Here is a 19,013-nt window from a genome sequence, read left to right as displayed (position 1 = left end):
GAGTCTTAAAGAAAGCACCAAGTAGGAGTAGGAGTAGTAAGTGCTGTGGCAGGAGGAAAGATTTTCAAGGACACCAGCATATCCATCTGGGCGAGAAAGCTTTTCAGTGTGTGGAGAATTCGAAGCGTGGTTAAAAAGCACTGGCTTGATTCATCCTGACATTGCGTTGATATTTTCTGTTTCTGTCGCGGGGTAAGAATCTAGAGACGCCGGTCACGATTCACAGTCCTCAGAAGCTTAAAAAGAAGAAGTGGGCACTGAGGTGTTTGCTGAATTGCTTTGGGGGGGGGGGGGGGTCTATTTTAAGTTTTCGGTCAATCCTTAAGTCATCAGCAGTCCAGGAAAACAGGGATGAAGACGAAGACCGAAGGGACGACAGGGAAACACCGGAGGAGAGACGCCCCTTATCAGAGCAAGGACCGGATTCTAGGTAAGGATGTATGCTTTTACGAAACTCTGGATTTCCTGTATAAGGAATCCCTTGCTGAAAAATGGTCTCTCCTGGTTATTGGATGCAATTTCTGGAGCAAGGTTCGAATCCCCTTCAATTTGTAGCATTTATATATATATAGAGAGAGAGATTTAACTCGAAGTAACATTCCGTTTCATTTAGAAGGCAGGTTCGTCTGTCTTTTTTCCCCTGTGTGGGTGTTATGTAGAATTTGTGAAAACTTGGTAGCGGTCTAGGTTTTTGAGTTTTTGACTCGGGTTTTGCTTACTCAGTCTATATTCTGTAATTCTCAGTTTTGGAAACGCCCGGTTTACAGATTGTGCGTTTGTCAGCGTTCTTGTCCGAACAGGATGCTCCGATTGGCCCCCGAATAATTCACAGGGGTTTAATTTTCCTGCCCTTCGCAACTTCACGAAGGCATGAACACAGAATGATACAGCTATTCTTCTAGTGTATTCAAAGGATAGATAATAGCTTTAAAAAAAAAGCATTAATTGAAAAACACTCTCAAGAGCTAAGGAATCGATTGATAATCGGGTTGCTAATCAGATTAATTCAGCAGTAAAGACTGTTGAGTGCAGAGGAGGTGTTATTATTATTATTAACAGCGTTATTTCAATATTATAAATATTGAAATAGATTTCAATAACTAGCCCTGCTTGCCAGAGCGACAGAGGTGAGGGGTGAAGGACTCAGATCTCAGCACTACGTTAGTACTAATGAAACTCCAGGACCCTGGGAGCTCAGGTCATACAGAGGCAGGGGGGATGGTACTGAGGTCTGTTCACCCCTGTGGCCTTCTGATCAGAGAGTGTGACTAGCTGGAAGATGTACAGGATTCAGCTGTAGGTACAGTACTTCAACAGGGCAAGAGCTCGTTGAGGTTTACCAATATCATAGTGGTAAATGGCTTTAAAGAGGACCTGCAACTCTCTTTGCATATTTTGGGGTTAGAAGTGTTGTGTCGTACACTTAAGACTCTCTTCTGACAACAGCAAAAGTGTTTCTCATAGGGTGTTCAAAAAACATGGCTTTCTCTTAATGATCAACAGTGGTAAAACCCATAAATTGGTGTTTGACAGAAGAGGGTGCTCACGGGGAGCTCTGCAGTAGCAGTTTCTGTGGCTTATTTCACCTAGCCATTAAACAATCTGGAGTTTTTATTCTTCAGATTGTAGAAGAGTTGGCTTTTCAGCTATCACTTCAGCTCCCACTGCCTCATCATTACCCAGAAATGATATTTTAATGGACTGGGAAGTGATTTATCTGTGGGAAGACCAATCTGACACAGCTCTGTGGCTCAGGATCTGCGCCTGGGGCTGGAAGGGTTTGCCGGTTCAAATCCCGCAGCCGGCAGGAGGATCCTACTCTGTTGGGCCCCCTGAGCGAGGCCCTTCACCCCAGCTGCTCCAGGTGGCGCCGTACAATGGCCGACCCTGCGCTCTGACCCCCCAGCTTCTCTCTCTCCCCGTCTGTGTGTCTCCTGGAGAGCAAGCTGTGGTCCGCGACAAGACCAATTCCTCACGCCAGAAATCGTATAGGGCCGATAAAGAAACATTATCATGAAGTATATAACGTAGTGACTGAAGAAGGCCTCACAAACATGGTGTTTTGTTTCTTCTCTTTTCAGCATGGAATGAACCTATTGTCAGGGAGAGGTCTTTCCGGACCCTATGCAGACGACACAATCCAGGGTTGAGTGAGGAAACACGGGGGAAAAGGTCATGCAGGATACGGGGATGAAAACAGGGGGGGGCGTGTCCAAGGAGTGCTGGTGGGCCGGGGGAGGAAACAGGGCAAAAAGTCCAAGGCCCAGGCGATCCATCCGCGACAGACGATTAAAATCCAGAACCGGGTCGGGACCGGGAGGGTCAGAGGTCAGCGCTCTCCTTGACGCTGGGGACAGGGCTCCTCTTGAACAGCAGCACAGTGAGGAGGAGGAGGGGGGCTCCTGTCTGATGCAGGAGACAGAGCTCACCGCCGCACACAGGAAAGAGACACTCAGTGAGCAGCAGCACCCAGAGAGCAGACAGAGGGTGGAGGATCTGGACTCTGTGCCCGTGATGAAGACAGAGCCTGAGAGTGAGACACCTGGGTTCCTACTATCTGATGATTTTACAGAGAAGATGAATCATCTGGACACTAACCATTTCAAAGCCGGGTGTAACGAACTGGTGAAAGCGGAGCCCAAGAGGGAGACACACACGCCCTTGGCTCCTGGTGATTTTACAGACAGGTTTAGTCAGCTTGAGCCGAAGGATATTGCCGACAGCGGCGATGAATCGGTTCACTGTCACCAGGAGGAGGAGCCGGAGGAGCTGGGACCGGCAGGGGGGAATGGGAGCAGGAACATTTCATCCGAAAACAGTTTCATCCGAAGGACGGCGCCTGTTTACAGTCTAGTGTCCCCCGTCACTATACTGGGGCATCAGGACCCACACGGACTGCAGGGTGAGCGCCCCCTGCTGGCCCCACTAACACCTCTCCCAGCAGCAACCTTAGTTTTTCCCCAGGAGGTCTCCCCATCCAGGTACTGACCAGGCTCACACCTGCTGAGCTTCAGTAATAAAAAAAAATAAAAAATAAACTAAAACTAAGGTCCCAAGCAGTATCCCACCTTCTTCACAAACATTTTCTGTGTCAAAGTCTTTAACTCGGTCACCTGCTGTGGTTATTTTGGGAAGGTGTTGACGAGAGTCAGGACCTCGGTTCTATGTCTCATCCAAAGGACAGCAGCTGTTTACAGTATAGTGTCCCCGTCACTATAATAATTCCTGGTCCATGTGAGTCCTCATGCCCCAGTATAGTGACGGGGACTGTAAACAAGCGCCGTCCTTCGGATGAGACGTAAAACCGAGGTCCTGACTCTCTGCGGTTGTTAAAAATCCCAGGGCGTTTCTCGAAAAGAGTAGGGGTGTAACCCCGGCGTCCTGGCCAAATTTCCCATTGGCCCTTACCAATCATGGCCTCCTTATAACCCCCCTCTCTGAACTGGCTTCATCCCTCTGCTCTCCTCCTCACTGATACAAGAACCAACTGTGGCCCCAAGAAGAGAGGGGAGGAGAGCCGACTTTGTGGGAGAGAGGGCTTTTGTAGACGGGAAGGAGATTCGCTCCCAGTGACTGCTCAGTTAATGATTGTTACGTTTGATTATATTTGTTATAGCAGCCTATGCTAGTGTTTATTGAGTGTTGGTTTTGAATGTTGTAGTCGTGTTTTAAGGATTGTTGTAGTTCTGGTTCTTGGGAAAACGCAATAATTTATCTCTTCTTAGAGCTGGTTATGGGCTTTTGTGTATGTCTGTGCCTGTTGTTTCTATTAATGCCCGGGGTATTTGAAATGGTGTAAAAGGAAAATAGATTTGTTTTGTAAAAACCAAACGAGTGCTGATTTTTATTTTAGACAGGAAAGGCGTGCGCGTCAAGTCGAACTTTTTGGAATGCACGGTTTGAAAGTACAAATTGGAAATGAGTTTGGACAACTCCTGCTGGATATTGCATTACAAATAAAGGTGAAGAGCTATGGTTTAAAATTGTTCATTGGTTTTATCCAGTTAAATTAGTACTCTCTAAATGTAAGCATGAGCAGAATGAATTGTGTGTGTGTTTTTTTGTCGGGCTGAAAGGGAGTCTTTGGTACATTTAGTTGTAAGGTGTTTGTTTGTGAAGTTGTTTTGGACGGTCTTGCAGAGTTTTGTTCGTAGGCATTTAAAGGTGTTTTTTTAGGTTTAAGGATTTTGATATTGTACTGTGTAAGAGTAAAAGTTGAAAAAAAGAGCATTTATTTATAGTAAATGTATTAGTCATTCTGGGTAAATATCACATTCAGAAATCAAAATGGTCCAATAATACTCCCCGTTTTAGTACTTTTGAGATGGAGTTGAAACATTATTTAAATTCTATTAAAAAAAATGAAAACAAAATGCTAAAGCAAGGAAAACGTTTGATATATGTAAAAAATATAATTTGGTCACATAATAATTTACTTCATAACCTCTGGCAGTTAATTTTTTTTTCTGTTTGTGTTTTTTTTTTCTCTTGTATCTGTGTCTGCTCCTCTAGTTGTATTTGTAAATTCTTTATACATTTAATAAAAACTGTAATGTCGGCCGTATACATTACACTATAATATAACGTAAACATCTATTCTGGACTATTTTTTTCAGATTATTATTATTATTATTATTCGATTCATATTTTTGCGGTTTATAGCAACGGTCACTAAGGAAGTGCGTCTGATAACCCGGAAGTCCTCTGTTGTTCCGGTTTGACCACGTTTTGCTTCCTGTGTGTTCAAACCCGCGTGGTTGCAGCCGCTGCAGTTGCAGGAGTTGTTTGTGTCTTTCAGATCGACTCTGAAGAGATGGAGAATCTGCTGCTTAATCTGGAGACTGAGGCGCACTCTTTCATGGAGACTGTGCTTAAATCGATCGTGCACGAAGTTTCGGGAGTTTTCCGAAACCGGACAGGTGATTCCGACAAGCCGATTGAAGACAAACTCCGCCGGATCTCCCAGGTTCTGGCGAGACGGGTCGTGATTAAAATCACGTCGGTCGACCACGGTTTCGGGACCGAAATCGCGCAGACGAAGCAGGAAAACGAGCTTCACTGTTTCATGGAGGTGTTGCTCAGATCCTTCGTGTACGAAGTTTCAGAGGTTTTCCGAAACAGGACGTCCGACTCGGAGGACGGGTTTCAAGACAAACTCCGCGGCGTCTCCCAGATCCTGGTGAGACGGGCCGTGTTTAAGATCACCCAGTGTGTGGAGGACAGCTTCGGGAGTGAGATGGCGCAGATGAAGGAGGAAAACGAGAGCCTGAAGGTGAGATTGCAGTTCTGGGAGAAGGAGCCGGGAGCAGGAGGAGATCGGGGACAGACAGATCGTGTTGGACACACGCTTCCCTGGGAAATCGCTGCAGAGATAAAAGAAGAGACGGAGCTCTCAGGTACGTGCAGTGACTTTTATGTAGTAGTGTCTGTGTTTAAAAACGGTGTTTTTAACTTCCTCACTGTTGAAACTGTAGTGGAGAGATGCAGAGCGAAGTAGGAGAGGTTTGTGATGTTGCAGAGGGTTGGTTTGCTGCAGACTGAGCTGTTGTGGTCTGGTTATATTCTCATTAAGGTTGTTGCTGTTCTTTGAATGTGGACAGAAACTCGGTTTTGTCTAAGTATTATTGAATTTGTCGTTGATTGATACACTTTCTCTGTGTGAAAACCAATTTTGGAGATATGAGAGTCTCGGAAATATGTTTGTGGGCAGGTTATTTATCGACGTAGCGGTAACTGTCGCTTCTGTGCAGTGTTAATGTACCGCATTGTTCATTAATGCAGTGACAATTGTACATTAAAGTGGCTGTATTAACCCCCCTCTCTCTCAGTGCAGTGTTCATGTACTGGAGTGTCCAGTCAGTGTGTCTGTATGAACCCCCCTCTCTCTCTCAGTGTAGTGTTAATGTACTGGAGTGTCCAGTCAGGGTGTCTGTATGAACCCCTCTCTCTCTCTCAGTGCAGTTTTAATGTACTGGAGTGTCCAGTCAGTGTGTCTGTATTAACCCCCCTCTCTCTCTCAGTGCAGTGTTAATGTACAGGAGTGTCCAGTCAGTGTGTTTGTATGAACCCCTCTCTCTCTCTCAGTGCAGTGTTAATGTACTAGAGTGTCCAGTCAGTGTGTCTGTATTAACCCCTCTCTCTCTCAGTGCAGTGTTAATGTACTGGAGTGTCCGGTCAGTCGGTGTGTCTGTATTAACCCCTCTCTCTGTCTCTCTCTCTCTCTCTCTCTCTCTCTCAGTCTTACAATGTTAGTGAATAGGGAGGACAAGTGAGGCCATGAATTAATAAAAATGCATGTCGAATGTCTTATAACCCCTCTAACATTGACACAGGAGCAGTACTTGTGGCTGGTGTGGTTCAGAGCCTCACATCGTCTTACAGAAGTGCTCATCTGTGTGACAATGAACCCTTTCTCAGTCTGTCTGGGGGGTGGGGCTCCAGCTACTGTCTCCCTTCCTCAGTTTAACATCTGATTCATCCTCACTACCAGACAGGGCTGAAGAGCTCATGAATTTAAAGTGAATATTTAACGTGCTGTGATACGTATATATAACCAATATAAATGTCAATATAATATACATATTAATGAGAAGTTATCATCAGTGAATGATTATAATTATAAAAATCTATTGTACATAGTGGCTTTAAAATCTTTGTATATCCAGTTTCAGATTAAAACAAAGTTTTTGCATATTCTTTGTTCTCTATATATATGGTTAAGTCACAGAGCTAGGAGAGCATGTCTCCTTTTTCTTCTTATAACATTATTGTTGTTTTGTTACTGAGAGATCTTGGTACATAGTATATATAAAACCATTTTCTGTTGTAATTCAAGGTTCTGGATCGTAAAAATAAAAATGCTTTTCCTTGCTGAAAGTCTAACGCACAAGAGAGAATGGTCATATGCATAGAAAAATTGGTACCAGATGATAATTTGTAGCGGCTTCCTGAATATTTGTCCCGCAAGAGACTTTTTGGGGGAAACTATCAGGTTTTGATGTGCTGTCATGTGAACTCTTGCTCTTAAGATGGTAAGAGATTGCATTTGGTATTGCATGTGATTAAATGGTAATTCTTTTATTTGCTCTGTTTCCTATATCAGGAAAAGAAAGTATTTGCTCGGTAGAGGGGCAAAGTTTTTGAGTAGTCCCTTGAATGAATTGGTCGCGTTCTGTAACTTGCCTTACAGTTAAGTGCATCAGTAACCAGGCGATACAGGAAGTTGTCCTACCCCTCCCAGGAAGTTGTCCTGCGGGGTTCATGGGAGTTGTAGTTCCTGAGCTAAAGCTGCATCGGTGACTGTTGGGAATGCGTATTGATGACAGAGACTGGGAAAATAAGAGCCCCACGCCCAGTTTCTCTCCCCACAATGCACTGCCCAGGCACCGAAACACTCCCTTGGGCAGAGCGGTGGCACTGTGGGTAGGGATCTGCGCCTGTGCCTGGAAGGTGGCACTTAATCTCAACAGCCCCAGGGGCGCTGTGTAAATGGCCGACCCTGCGCTCTGACCCCAAGCATCTCTCTTTCCGTTTGTGTGTCTCATGGAGATCAAGCTGGGGTCTGCGAAAAGCCCAATTCCTCATGCCAGAAATTGTATAGGGCCGATAAAGTGGTCTGACCTCGTCTGCAGCGCTATATCAGAAACGTTAAGTTGAATTAGGTGCTTTGCAACATAAGTGCAGCTGTGTTGTTCCTGCATATTTCGCACAGCCTTGTCTAACGCCTCCAGGTGGTCCTAAAAATAATCAAGCACTGATATAAAAGACGTCATATTAAATATTAGTATGAAGGAAAGAGGGGAGCAAAAAAGCATCGCTCTGGTTTGCGGTTGATTTTTTTCATGGCAGCGTATCTCTCATTTTAAAATATCGGGGTTTAGGAAGAGCTCTTGGCGATGACGAGTGCATTTCGAACCAAAATGTCGATTGAAGGCTTTGCACGTTGCAGTTTCCCATCACAAGATAGACACCGAGTCCAGGTTCCCCCCGTGATGCGGAACGAGACAACGAGACTTCTGGCGAGGCGACGCCGTCCACCAAGAAGGCTCGGCGATCCGGCCCTTTCGATCGAAAAAGGAAACGTCGTTCTCGACATGGGGGATGGGTTTCGCTGGCGAACACAACGTGCTCGATCACGTTGGTATAGAACTGTCTTGCCGCACAGCCTGTACTTATTCCCTTGCACGTCGCCTTACGCGAGTGACTAGTGAGCGGGAAGGGCCACTTCACCTCACACACTGGGACAGCTTACAGTACGTTCACAAAGGTCCCGATTTTGTGCTTCATTTGAAATTTGTACAAAAAAAAAAGTTTAGGGATGCACCGATGTGGAATTTCGGGGCCGATAACGATAACCGATGATTAACAGCTTGTTGTAGGGCGGTACAGATACCGATAACTGACGACGTTACCTTTTTGCCTTTTGAAGTCGGCTCGCACTATAATCCACAGGCGATGTGTAATGGGAGTAAGAAAGCCACGCCTGGATCATTGATGAATTTTCCATGGCCGTGACGTAACCAAATCAGCCCCTGCCAGTTATATAGCCAGCAGCCATATCACCCTGCAGCTCACCACTGGCAGCCCCCCTCACTGGAGCTCAGCAGGTGTGAGCCTGGTCAGTACCTGGAGGGGAGACCTCCTGGGAAAAACTAAGGCTGCTGCTGGGAGAGGTGTTAGTGGGGGCCAGCAGGGGGCGCTCTCACCCTGCGGTCTGTGTGGGTCCTGATGGCCCAGTATAGTGACGGGGGACACTGGACTGTAAACAGGCGCCGTCCTTCGGATGAGACGTAAAACCGAGGTCCTGACTCTCTGTGCTCATTAAAAATCCCAGGGCGTTTCTCGAAAAGAGTAGGGGTGTCACCCCGGCGTCCTGGCCAAATTTCCCATGGGCCCTTACCAATCATGGCCTCCTAATAACCCCCCCTCTCTGAACTGGCTTCATCCCTCTGCTCTCCTCCCCACTGAGAGCTGGTGTGTGGGGAGCGTTCTGGCGCACTATGGCTGCCGTCGCATCATCCAGGTGGGGGGGGCTGCACACTGGTGGCGGTAGTTCAGGATTCCCCCTGACCTGTCAAGCGCTTTGAGTGGAGTGTCCAAAAAAGCGCTCTATAAGTGTAAGGTTCCTGCTGGAAGAGGTGTTAGTGGGACCAGAGCACTGGTCAGAGCACCACAGAGAGTCAGGACCTCCAGGTACTGACCAGGCTCACACCTGCTGAGCTCCAGTGAGGGGGGGGCTGCCAGCTGGGAGCTGCAGGGTGATCTGGCTGGCGGCCATACTGTGATCTGGATCACATAGTTAAAAAAAACTGTCAGACAGATAACACGTCTTCATTCTAAGGAACATCGTCGGAGCCTAACCCCCATTGTAAGTTGAGGGCTACCTGTACTGTTAACCGAGGGAGTAAGCGCCAGTTCAACTGGTTTAATTCAACTCCATTCAAAACACTTTATTCAGTGGGGTCATTGAACCACAGGCCCTCACAGCAAGAATATTCGAGAATAACACAGTGGTATAAAAAACGCCACTAAAACTATAGTAATGTCTCTGTACAGTGCAGTATATAAACTTTCGAATGTTGGAACAAGCCCATTAAAACCGGAACCCACTGCACGTCACCCAGTTACAGTGTAAAATATTTGTGAAAGGTTGTGTTCTTTTTTTTATATTTAGCTACCACTGTCATCTACTGTGTGTACATTAGGTCTGTATTACATGACACTACTGTTTTTATATTCAGCCACCAGAATTGACCTTTAGATTTTCTGTATGGGTGTAAAACTGCAAGAGGCGCGTTCACAAGCTGTGGTGTTATAATAAACTCTCTTTTCTTTGCACAGAGCTCCCTGCTGCAGAGGGGAAAGAGACTCTCGGGGAACAGCACACAGAGAGCCGACAGAGACAGCCTGTGCCCACGATGAACATAGAGCCTGAGAGAGAGACACCTGGACCCCTAATAACTGGGGACTTGGCAGGCCAGTTTATTAATGTGAGTCTGAAGGAAATTGCCAGAAGTTTTAATGAACTGGGGTCTGTGTCTGTTCTTGGGCACAGAGAGGAACAACTGAATGAACTGGATGGTTTTAGTCTCGGAGAGCTGAAGAAGGAGCCCCAGTTGACTGACCCTGCAGAGCAGCAGACTGATGTACCTGGTGAAGGGAACAGTACTGAGTCACAGCACCCAGAGGAGAGTCAGGACAGGGAGGAACAACAGCAGCACCTACAGCGCATGATGATAATTAGGCCTTGTTCTGTTCAAGTGGAGAGAGTCTCATTGCAGAGTCTAAAAGGGGAGGAGGGGTGGGGCTCCAGTCTGATGCAGCAGACAGAGCTCACCGGCGCACAAGGGAAAGAGACACTCGGGGAACAGCACACAGAGAGCCGACAGAGACAGACTGTGCCCGCGATGAACATGGAGCCTGAGAGAGAGACACCTGGACCCCTAATAACTGGGGACTTGGCAGGCCAGTTTATTAATGTGAGTCTGAAGGAAATTGCCAGAAGTTTTAATGAACTGGGGTCTGTGTCTGTTCTTGGGCACAGAGAGGAACAACTGAATGAACTGGACGGTTTTAGTCTCGGAGAGCTGAAGAAGGAGCCCCAGTTGACTGACCCTGCAGAGCAGCAGACTGATGTACCTGGTGAAGGGAACAGTACTGAGTCACAGCACCCAGAGGAGAGTCAGGACAGGGAGGAACAACAGCAGCACCTTCAGCGCATGATGATAATTAGGCCTTGTTCTGTTCAAGTGGAGAGACTGTCATTGCAGAGTCTAAAAGGGGAGGAGGGGTGGGGCTCCAGTCTGATGCAGCAGACAGAGCTCACCGGCGCACAAGGGAAAGAGACACTCGGGGAACAGCACACAGAGAGCAGACAGAGACAGACTGTGCCCGCGATGAACATGGAGCCTGAGAGAGAGACACCTGGACCCTTAATAACTGGGGACTTTGCAGGACAGTTTATTAATGTGAGTGCGAAGGAAAATGCCAAAAGATTTAATGATCTGGATTCTGTCTCTCCTCGTGGGCCCCAAGAGAATGAACTGGCTGTTTCGAATGCTGTAGATGAGAGACCCCGAGCGACTCCCACTGGGGGTCACGAGGGAGAGAACGCAGGTCCGTTTGGGGGCACAGAGCAAGATCGTCACGGGGAGCGTTCGCAGAGTGAGAAACCCCAGGAACCCCAGAGGAGTCAGGGGAGTCCTCTGAAGCCTGGCTCAGATGGGGTGAACAAAAATTAATTGCAGCAGATACCGCGCTTATGTCAGTCCAACAATTCAAAAGAACACCAGCACCTTCACGCAGGAGAGAGACCATTCATCTGTGGTCAGTGCGGGACCAGTTTTATTTGCTCGAGTGACTTAAAAACCCACCAGCTGATGCACGCAGGAGAGAAACAATTCAACAGCGGTCAGTTGCGCACGTGCAGTCAGTGTGAGAAGAGCTTTAGTACACCAAACCTGTTAAGAAGTCACCAATGCGTTCACGCAGGAGAGAGACCGTTCGGCTGTAGTGAGTGTGGGAAGTCGTATAATTGTTTAAAAGCCTTAAAGAGGCACGAGCGCTGTCACACAGAAGAGAGGCCATTCGTCTGTAGTCAGTGTGGGAAGTCATTTAAAGTTTTAGGAGCCTTAAAAAGTCATGAGCTCCGTCACGCAACAGAGAGACGGTTCATCTGTAGCCAGTGTGGGAAGGCGTTTCATTGTTTGGAAAACTTGAGACGCCACAAGTGCCTTCACCCTGCAGGGGAGAGACCATTCGTCTGCAGTCAGTGTGGGAAGTCATTTAAGACTTCAGAAAACTTAAAAACTCACGAGCGTCGTCACGCAGAGGACGGACCATTAAACTGTAGTCAGTGTGGAAAGTCATTTAATTGTTTAAGAGCCTTAAAGATGCACGAGCGCTGTCACACAGAAGAGAGGCCATTCGTCTGTGGTCAATGCGGGAAGTCATTTAAAGTTTTAGGAGCCTTAAAAAGACATGAGCTCCGTCACGCAACAGAGAGACGGTTCATCTGTAGCCAGTGTGGGAAGGCGTATCATTGTTTAGAAAACTTGAGACGCCACAAGTGCCTTCACCCTGCAGGGGAGAGACCATTCGTCTGCAGTCAGTGTGGGAAGTCATTTCATTATTCAGGAAACTTAAAAATTCACGAGCGTCGTCACGCAGAAGATGGACCATTAAACTGTAGTCAGTGTGGGAAGTCATTTAATTGTTTAAAAACCTTAAAACAGCACGAGCGTCGTCACACAGAAGAGAGACCATTCGTCTGCAGTCAGTGTGGGAAGGCATTTAAGACTTCAGGAAGCTTAGAAGCTCACGAGCGTCGTCACGCAGAATTAAACTGTAGTCAGTGTGATAAGTCGTTTAATTGTTTAAAATCCTTAAAACAGCACAAGCACTGTCACACAGAAGAGAGACCATTCGTCTGTAGTCAGTGTGGGAAGTCATTTAAAGTTTTAGGAGCCTTAAAAAGACATGAGCTCCGTCACGCAACAGAGAGACGGTTCATCTGTAGCCAGTGTGGGAAGGCGTATCATTGTTTAGAAAACTTGAGACGCCACGAGCGCCTTCACACTAGAAGGGAGAGATCATTCGTCTGTAGTCAGTGTGGGAAGGCATTTAAGACTTCTGGGAGCTTAAGAACACACCAGCGGCTTCACACAGGAGAGAAACCGTTCGGGTGCATTGCGTGTGGGAAGAGTTTCTCTTGCTCATCTACCTTAAAAAAGCATCTGCGCACTCACACGGGCACCGGAGAGAGACCATTCAGCTGCAGCGCGTGTGGGAAGAGCTTCCATACACCGGGGGACTTAAAAGTCCACCAGCGCCTTCACACGGGAGAGAGGCCGTTCAGCTGCAGTCAGTGCGGGAGGAGTTTTACTCGGTCGGAGCACTTGAAAAGCCATCAGAGCATCCACACGGGAGAGAGACCTTTCAGCTGCGGTCAGTGCGGGAAGCGGTTCACTCGGTCAGGTAGTTTAAAAATGCACCTGCGCATTCACTCAGGAGAGAAGCCGTTCAGCTGCAGTCAGTGTGGGAAAAGCTTTACTACATCGATTCAGTTAAAATACCACGAGAGGATTCACACAGATGAGAAGCCCTTCAGCTGCAGTGAGTGTGGGAAGGCATTTAGATACAAAATCTCCTTAACAAGGCACCAGCATATTCACACGAGCGAGAGCTTTAGTTGCAGTCGGTGTGAGAAGGCTTTTAGTACATCAGAGAAACTGAAACGGCACCAGGTCCTTCACAGGGGCTACATATGCAGTCAGTGTGGGAAACGTTTCACTCAGCCAGCACACTTAAAAGCCCACCAGCTCATTCACGCAGGAGAGAAACCGTTCGGCTTCAGTCAGTGTGGGAAGAGGTTTCGTGCGAAAAGTAACCTCGGTAGACACCAGTCCGTTCACAAGAAGAGAGACCGTTCATCCGGGAAGCGGATTAGATAGTCAAGGGGCCTAAAATTCACCCAAGAAAGAGAGTACATCAAGCCGGTTAGAAAAAAAAATTCACCAGCGCCTTCATACAGGAAAGACTTCTGTAGCCACTGTGGGTTTTTGATCATCGAGCCACTTAAAAAGTCACCAAAACACCCACACTAAAGAGCTGCAGTCGCTGTTGAAAGAATTTTATTCAGTCGAGCGATTTCAAAAGAGACCGGCACGCGCCAGCAAGAGAGAGACCCTTTGGCGACAGTCAGTGCCTGAAGAGAGATAGTACAACGAAGGAGTTCACGCAGGAGGAAGACCTTGTGGGGAGAGTTTTAGTGACTTGGCCATCTTGAAACGACACCGGAGCTTTCATATAGTAGAGTCGCCAGTAATCAGTGGGGGGGGGGGAGATCGAATTCGTCAGGCAGCTAGAAAAAGCCCCAGTGCTTTCGCGTGTGAGAGAAACTTAATTAATACTCCGTGTGGGTATTAGCTCGAGTGACTTAGGCAAATGGAAAAGCGCCGTCACGTCCGTACAGGAGACGGCTCAGTTGTATTCTGTGTGAGAAGAGATTTAAGGATTTGGGCATCTGAAAAAATCCATCCAGTAGGGAAACGATTCAACTTCGGTGTCGGGAGAGTTCTCATCTCGAGCGCATGGCGAGAGCTCCGGCTTGATTATACCCAACATGTCATTTCTTTTTTCGGCGTCTGGGTCTCTGTACAGTGCCCGGCGAAAGCCTACACCCCCACCCTTTCTGGTCTGACCTTTCAGAACGTTTGAGCTGTTCACTGGGGGGGGGGGGTTGTGCGTCACGCTGGGGCGAATTCAAAGGAAGATGCCGGGTTTTTTTTTTTGTTTTCCTCGAACGCAACGACAGGGAAAAGGGGGTAACTCCGGGATCACGGCACTTCAGTCCCGCGAGGAAGGAGGAAGGAGACTTGTGTGCTGGCTTGGCCGTTAACGTGCCCACTGAGAAATCGTGTTCTGCGCAAAGCAGAGAGAGAATAAGGGAGGGGCTAGAGAGATGCAGGCGACGTGATTGGGGGAATCGTCTGTCCGTCGGCTTCCAGCGTGCACCAGCTGACTCCCAGCGTCACACAGCCACAGCACAAACAGGCGAAATTCTTTTGGAGTGAGTAACGCTCAGTTTTTGTCGTCACTCCGTAATCTGTGTACCCCGGTCCACGTTAAAGTGCCTCGCATATAGAAATTGAAGTTTTTGTGACGGAAACGGGGCAAAGTTTGTCTCATTAACATCGTTACAATTTTTTTTATAGTTTTCCTGGTTTTAAAAGCAAGAAATGATTTTATGTTGCCAATAAGGTGTGCATAGCCTGCCTCCTAATCCTAATAAAAATGGGTCAAAGAAACGTTTGTATCGTATGTTCATTTATTGTTTCTCGTCTTTTACATTCACACAGAACCTGTGGTGTTTTATAACAAGGTCATATAGTGTTACTGAGCAGTAAAATCACTACTGAGGTTGTGAAATAACGCAATCTTATAATATCGCATCGTTACCCAAAACGGCTGAGGTGGGATCTCTCTTCTTTCCGTTACTGGTTTTTCTTTCACGGTCTGACCTGGAGCGTTCCGCGCGCGAACTCGGGACAGCGTTTGGAACGTTTTCCGGCTCGTCCAGCCTCCGGTGAGCGCTCGTGACTGGTGGACGGGGTGGGGAGTATCGTCAGGCTGGAAGATTCCCTGCCCGTCACTCCCGAAACGCTTCACCTTATAATAATAATAATAATCGCTGACACTTATAGAGCGCTTTTCTGGACACTCCACTCAAAGCGCTTCACAGGTCAGGGGGAATCCCACTACCGCCACCAGTGTGCAGCCCCCCCACCTGGATGATGCGACGGCAGCCATAGTGCGCCAGAACGCTCCCCCCACACCAGCTCTCAGTGGGGAGGAGAGCAGAGGGATGGAGCCAGTTCATAGATTTATGATTTGGTTTTATTTTTATAATTGTTATCTTATTAAGTTTGTGCTTTCTCTGTTTTTATCAAATTGGGGACCTTAGTTTTGAAACAAATGCTTACAAAGGCAAACACGTCACACATTTTCAATTAAGTACGAGCGACTGCGCACTTTTGGGAGTTGTAAGGGGAAAATAGCCCCAGACTGTGTGTAAATCCCTCGTTGTGACTGTTGTTTTTATTGTTGGATAAATACGAAATACTGTGCACGAAATGTTGCAGAACCACAATCTGATGTGTCAATAATTATTATTTTAATGATTCGATAAGTGTGAGGCCCCGGATCCAAATCTTCAGTTCGGATTTTTTTCTAAAGTGATATCTTCTCTTCCTGTCGTGGAAGTCACACGATGTGAGCAATTGTTTTTTCCACTTCGTGAGCCCCAGACGCCCAGTCTGACAGTAACCCAACCAGGATGGATTCTGCTGGGAGCCGGACTGAGCTCATTCTCACTCCCCGTGCTGAGAACAGAATCAGCTCTTCCCCGAGCGCCGTCTACACCTGCTGGATGGTGCTCTGCGTCCTGCTGCTCCGGCAATTACTTTGACGAAAGACAGATCGCCTGTGCGTTTTTAACCTTCCCGCAGCTACGGGCGAGACTGAAGGTGGGGGGATACGAAGGCACCCGCTGGTACGTCAATTTCACAGTCGAAATAGACTTCTCTTTTTTTTAAAAAAAAAAAAGAAAGTAGATATGATGAGGCGCCTGCTGGGACATCGTCTCCAAATTGCACAATCGCGATAGACCTTTTAAAAACCAGGCATAACCCTGAAAAGAGCATCAACTGTATTCGCTTTTAAAATGAATCGCTTTTGAATCCACTTTGATCTCTTTACGTTGCATTGGACAGTGAAAGAAAACGTGCATACCTCATCTACCAAGGGGCAGAGCAATATTTTACGCTGCCTTCCAGAGTTTCCAGCTTGTGGTGGATTTGTATGGGCGTCTGTATGATACCACTACAGCACTGGCGCAGGTGCCAAGATCCACTTTCACACGACTATTTCAGTGTCTTCTCCTCTCACAAATGAACTGGAGCTCAAGAGCTTTTATCTCAGAGTTCGAATAATAATAATAATAATTGCTTACACTTATAGAGCGCTTTTCTGGACACTCCACTCAAAGCGCTTTACAGGTCATGGGGTCTCCCCTCCACCACCACCAGTGTACAGCCCCCACCTGGATGATGCGACGGCAGCCATAGTGCGCCAGAACGCTCCCCACACACCAGCTCTCAGTGGGGAGGAGAGCAAAGGGATGAAGCCAGTTCAGAGAGGGGGGTTATTAGGAGGCCATGATGGGAAATTTGGCCAGGACACCGGGGTGACACCCCTACTCTTTTCGAGAAACGCCCCGGGGTGTTTAATGCCCACAGAGAGTCAGGACCTCGGTTTGACGTCTCATCCGAAGGACGGCGCCTGTTTACAGTCCAGTGTCCCCCGTCACTATACTGGGGCATCAGGACTCACACGGACCGCAGGGTGAGAGCGCCCCCTGCTGGCCCCCATTAACGCCTCTCCCAGCAGCAACCTTAGTTTTTCCCAGGAGGTCTCCCCTCCAGGTACTGACCAGGCTCACACCTGCTGAGCTCCAGTGGGGGGGGCTGCCAGCTGGGAGCTGCAGGGTGATCTGGCTGCTGGCATTGCTATTGATCGGTGGTCGTTCAGTGGGGGGGGGTCCGGACGTGTCTGTGAGGCTGAAACCGGACGGTACCGTGTGTCGGGCTCGGCTGCACTGCAGTGTTAGCAGGGCAATGACGGCACGGGGACAGGGGGAAAATCAAAACGCGTCTATAAAGGACCTGCGTCAGCTGTCGGTTCGCGGTCAGTCTGGACAATTCACAGATCCGATTTCAAATTTCTCTTAACACCTGAGCTGCGGCTTCTTTCGGATAGTTATTCAGGAGAGCATTGGGTTAATCGTAAGCGTATCGATGAAATCTTGAATATATTCAGGTGGGGGGAGCTGCGTCAGCAGGCGTGTCTGCAAAGGAACAAGTCATAGGTTTATTCCCTTCTGAAAAGAGAAAAACAAGTTGTGTTGTGTCTCTCTCTTCTCTTCTCAGCAGGGAATATACGGGCGGTAGCAGTGGCTCTGCGGCTCAGGATCTGCGCCTGTGGCTGGAAGGGTTTGCTGGTTCAAATCCCACAGTCGGCAGAGGAATCCGACTCCGTTGGGGCCCCCCTGAGCAAGGCCCTTAACCCCAGCTGCTCCAGGTGGCGCTGTACAATGGCTGACCCTGCGCTCTGACCCCCCAGCTTCTCTCTCTCCCTGTCCGTGTGTCTCATGGGGAGCGAGCTGAAGTCTGCGACAAGACGAATTCCTCATGCAAGACATTGTCAAGGGTTTAATAAAGTGATGTTATTGTTCTTGAAACCACAGGTCCTGTCATACAGTGCCAAGGTAACACAAAGATGAAACGGAAGCACAGTCATGTTCTCCGTCTCCTCTGCGAGATTGTGCTCCTCGGTTATTTAGAGGCGGGGCGGCGGCGGCGGCTCTGGGGCTCAGGATCTGCGCCTGGGGCTGGAAGGGTTTGCCGGTTCGAATCCCGCAGCCGGCAGAGGAATCCTACTCCGTTGGGGCCCCCCTGAGCAAGGCCCTGAACCCCAACTGCTCCAGGGGCGCTGTACCCGGTGCTCTGACCCCCCAGCTTCTCTCCCCCTGGCTGTGTGGCTCATGGAGAGCAAGCTGGGGTCTGCGACAAGACCAGTTCCTCATGCAAGACATTGTATTGGGCCAATAAAGTGATGTTGTTATTATTATACCTATGACGCGTTCCTCTGCTATATTGTTCGGTTTAACCCAAAACGCTTTACTACCACAAGAGAGACGCATAGTGTGGAGGGTGCGACAAATGTACGGTTTCTTGGAAGAAAACGGTTTTTCTTGGCGTCCGAAACGAATCGGGGCCTCTAGCGCGCCACTCAAACCCTTTGCCCTTTTAAAAAGATATGATATGTCGAAACAGACGGGTGTTTTTTTTTTTTTTGGAACTTCGTAGTTTTCGGGACTCAGGCTCCGTTAAGTCGACGCGTCTAGATGAAACCTTCAAAGTATTGATCGGTTGAAATCAAAACGCTTTACGACCACAAGAGAGGAGTATCGTGTGAAGCGTCGCGGACGGCTTCCTCTGCGTTGGGTCTAAAGAGACGCCCAGGCACACCAGGTGGAGGTCTGCGATTTTATTTCCTTATAGGACATAAAACACGTGGGCGTTACACACGCTGAGTGTCTCTCTCTCTCCCGATTGGCGTCCACAATGCGTCTCAGGAATCACCTTATAATCATATGAAAATATGGAAATAACAGGATAGATAGATACTTTATTGAGCCCGTGAGGGGAAATTGCAGTACAACAGCAGCTTAACACACACAACACAGCCACAGTGTAGCGAATGATACAATAATAATACTAATACAATACAATCCGTACAGTGAGGGGTGGCACTACTCACAGTCCAGGACACACAAAGAACAAATTAGATCAGGAAAATCGTTTTGCCCATATGGATATAAATATAGATATAAATATAAATGTATTGCACGGGTCCCTGGCGTATATTGCCCAAAAAACGGTTGTAAACGGGAA

At 47.8% G+C, this 19,013-nt stretch overlaps 3 protein-coding genes across 3 annotated transcripts; all 3 read left to right on the top strand.

Moving 5' to 3' along the window:
- Positions 1–13: 13 nt before the first annotated feature.
- LOC148813358 (uncharacterized) lies at positions 14–3,259 on the top strand. The gene is made up of 2 exons (XM_088908370.1): positions 14–430; positions 2,082–3,259. The coding sequence occupies exon 2, from the start codon at positions 2,176–2,178 to the stop codon at positions 2,986–2,988; it is 813 nt and encodes a 270-aa protein (XP_088764496.1). The 5' UTR covers positions 14–430; positions 2,082–2,175; the 3' UTR covers positions 2,989–3,259.
- A 1,540-nt stretch (positions 3,260–4,799) lies between these two features.
- Positions 4,800–14,807, top strand: LOC148813357 (uncharacterized). The gene is made up of 2 exons (XM_088908317.1): positions 4,800–5,396; positions 9,841–14,807. Exons 1-2 carry the CDS (start codon positions 4,814–4,816, stop codon positions 11,238–11,240), a joined length of 1,983 nt encoding a protein of 660 aa, XP_088764443.1. The 5' UTR covers positions 4,800–4,813; the 3' UTR covers positions 11,241–14,807.
- On the top strand, positions 11,379–14,807 carry LOC148813356 (uncharacterized). The gene has a single exon (XM_088908315.1). It carries the CDS (start codon positions 11,379–11,381, stop codon positions 13,449–13,451), a length of 2,073 nt encoding a protein of 690 aa, XP_088764441.1. The 3' UTR covers positions 13,452–14,807.
- Positions 14,808–19,013: the final 4,206 nt, after the last annotated feature.

Source organism: Atractosteus spatula (assembly GCF_055471065.1).
Source record: "Atractosteus spatula isolate fAtrSpa1 chromosome 10 unlocalized genomic scaffold, fAtrSpa1.hap1 SUPER_10_unloc_1, whole genome shotgun sequence".
Lineage (NCBI taxonomy): Eukaryota > Metazoa > Chordata > Actinopteri > Semionotiformes > Lepisosteidae > Atractosteus > Atractosteus spatula.
Note: the sequence above shows the minus strand (reverse complement) of the source record. Positions and strands in the feature narration are given on the sequence as shown.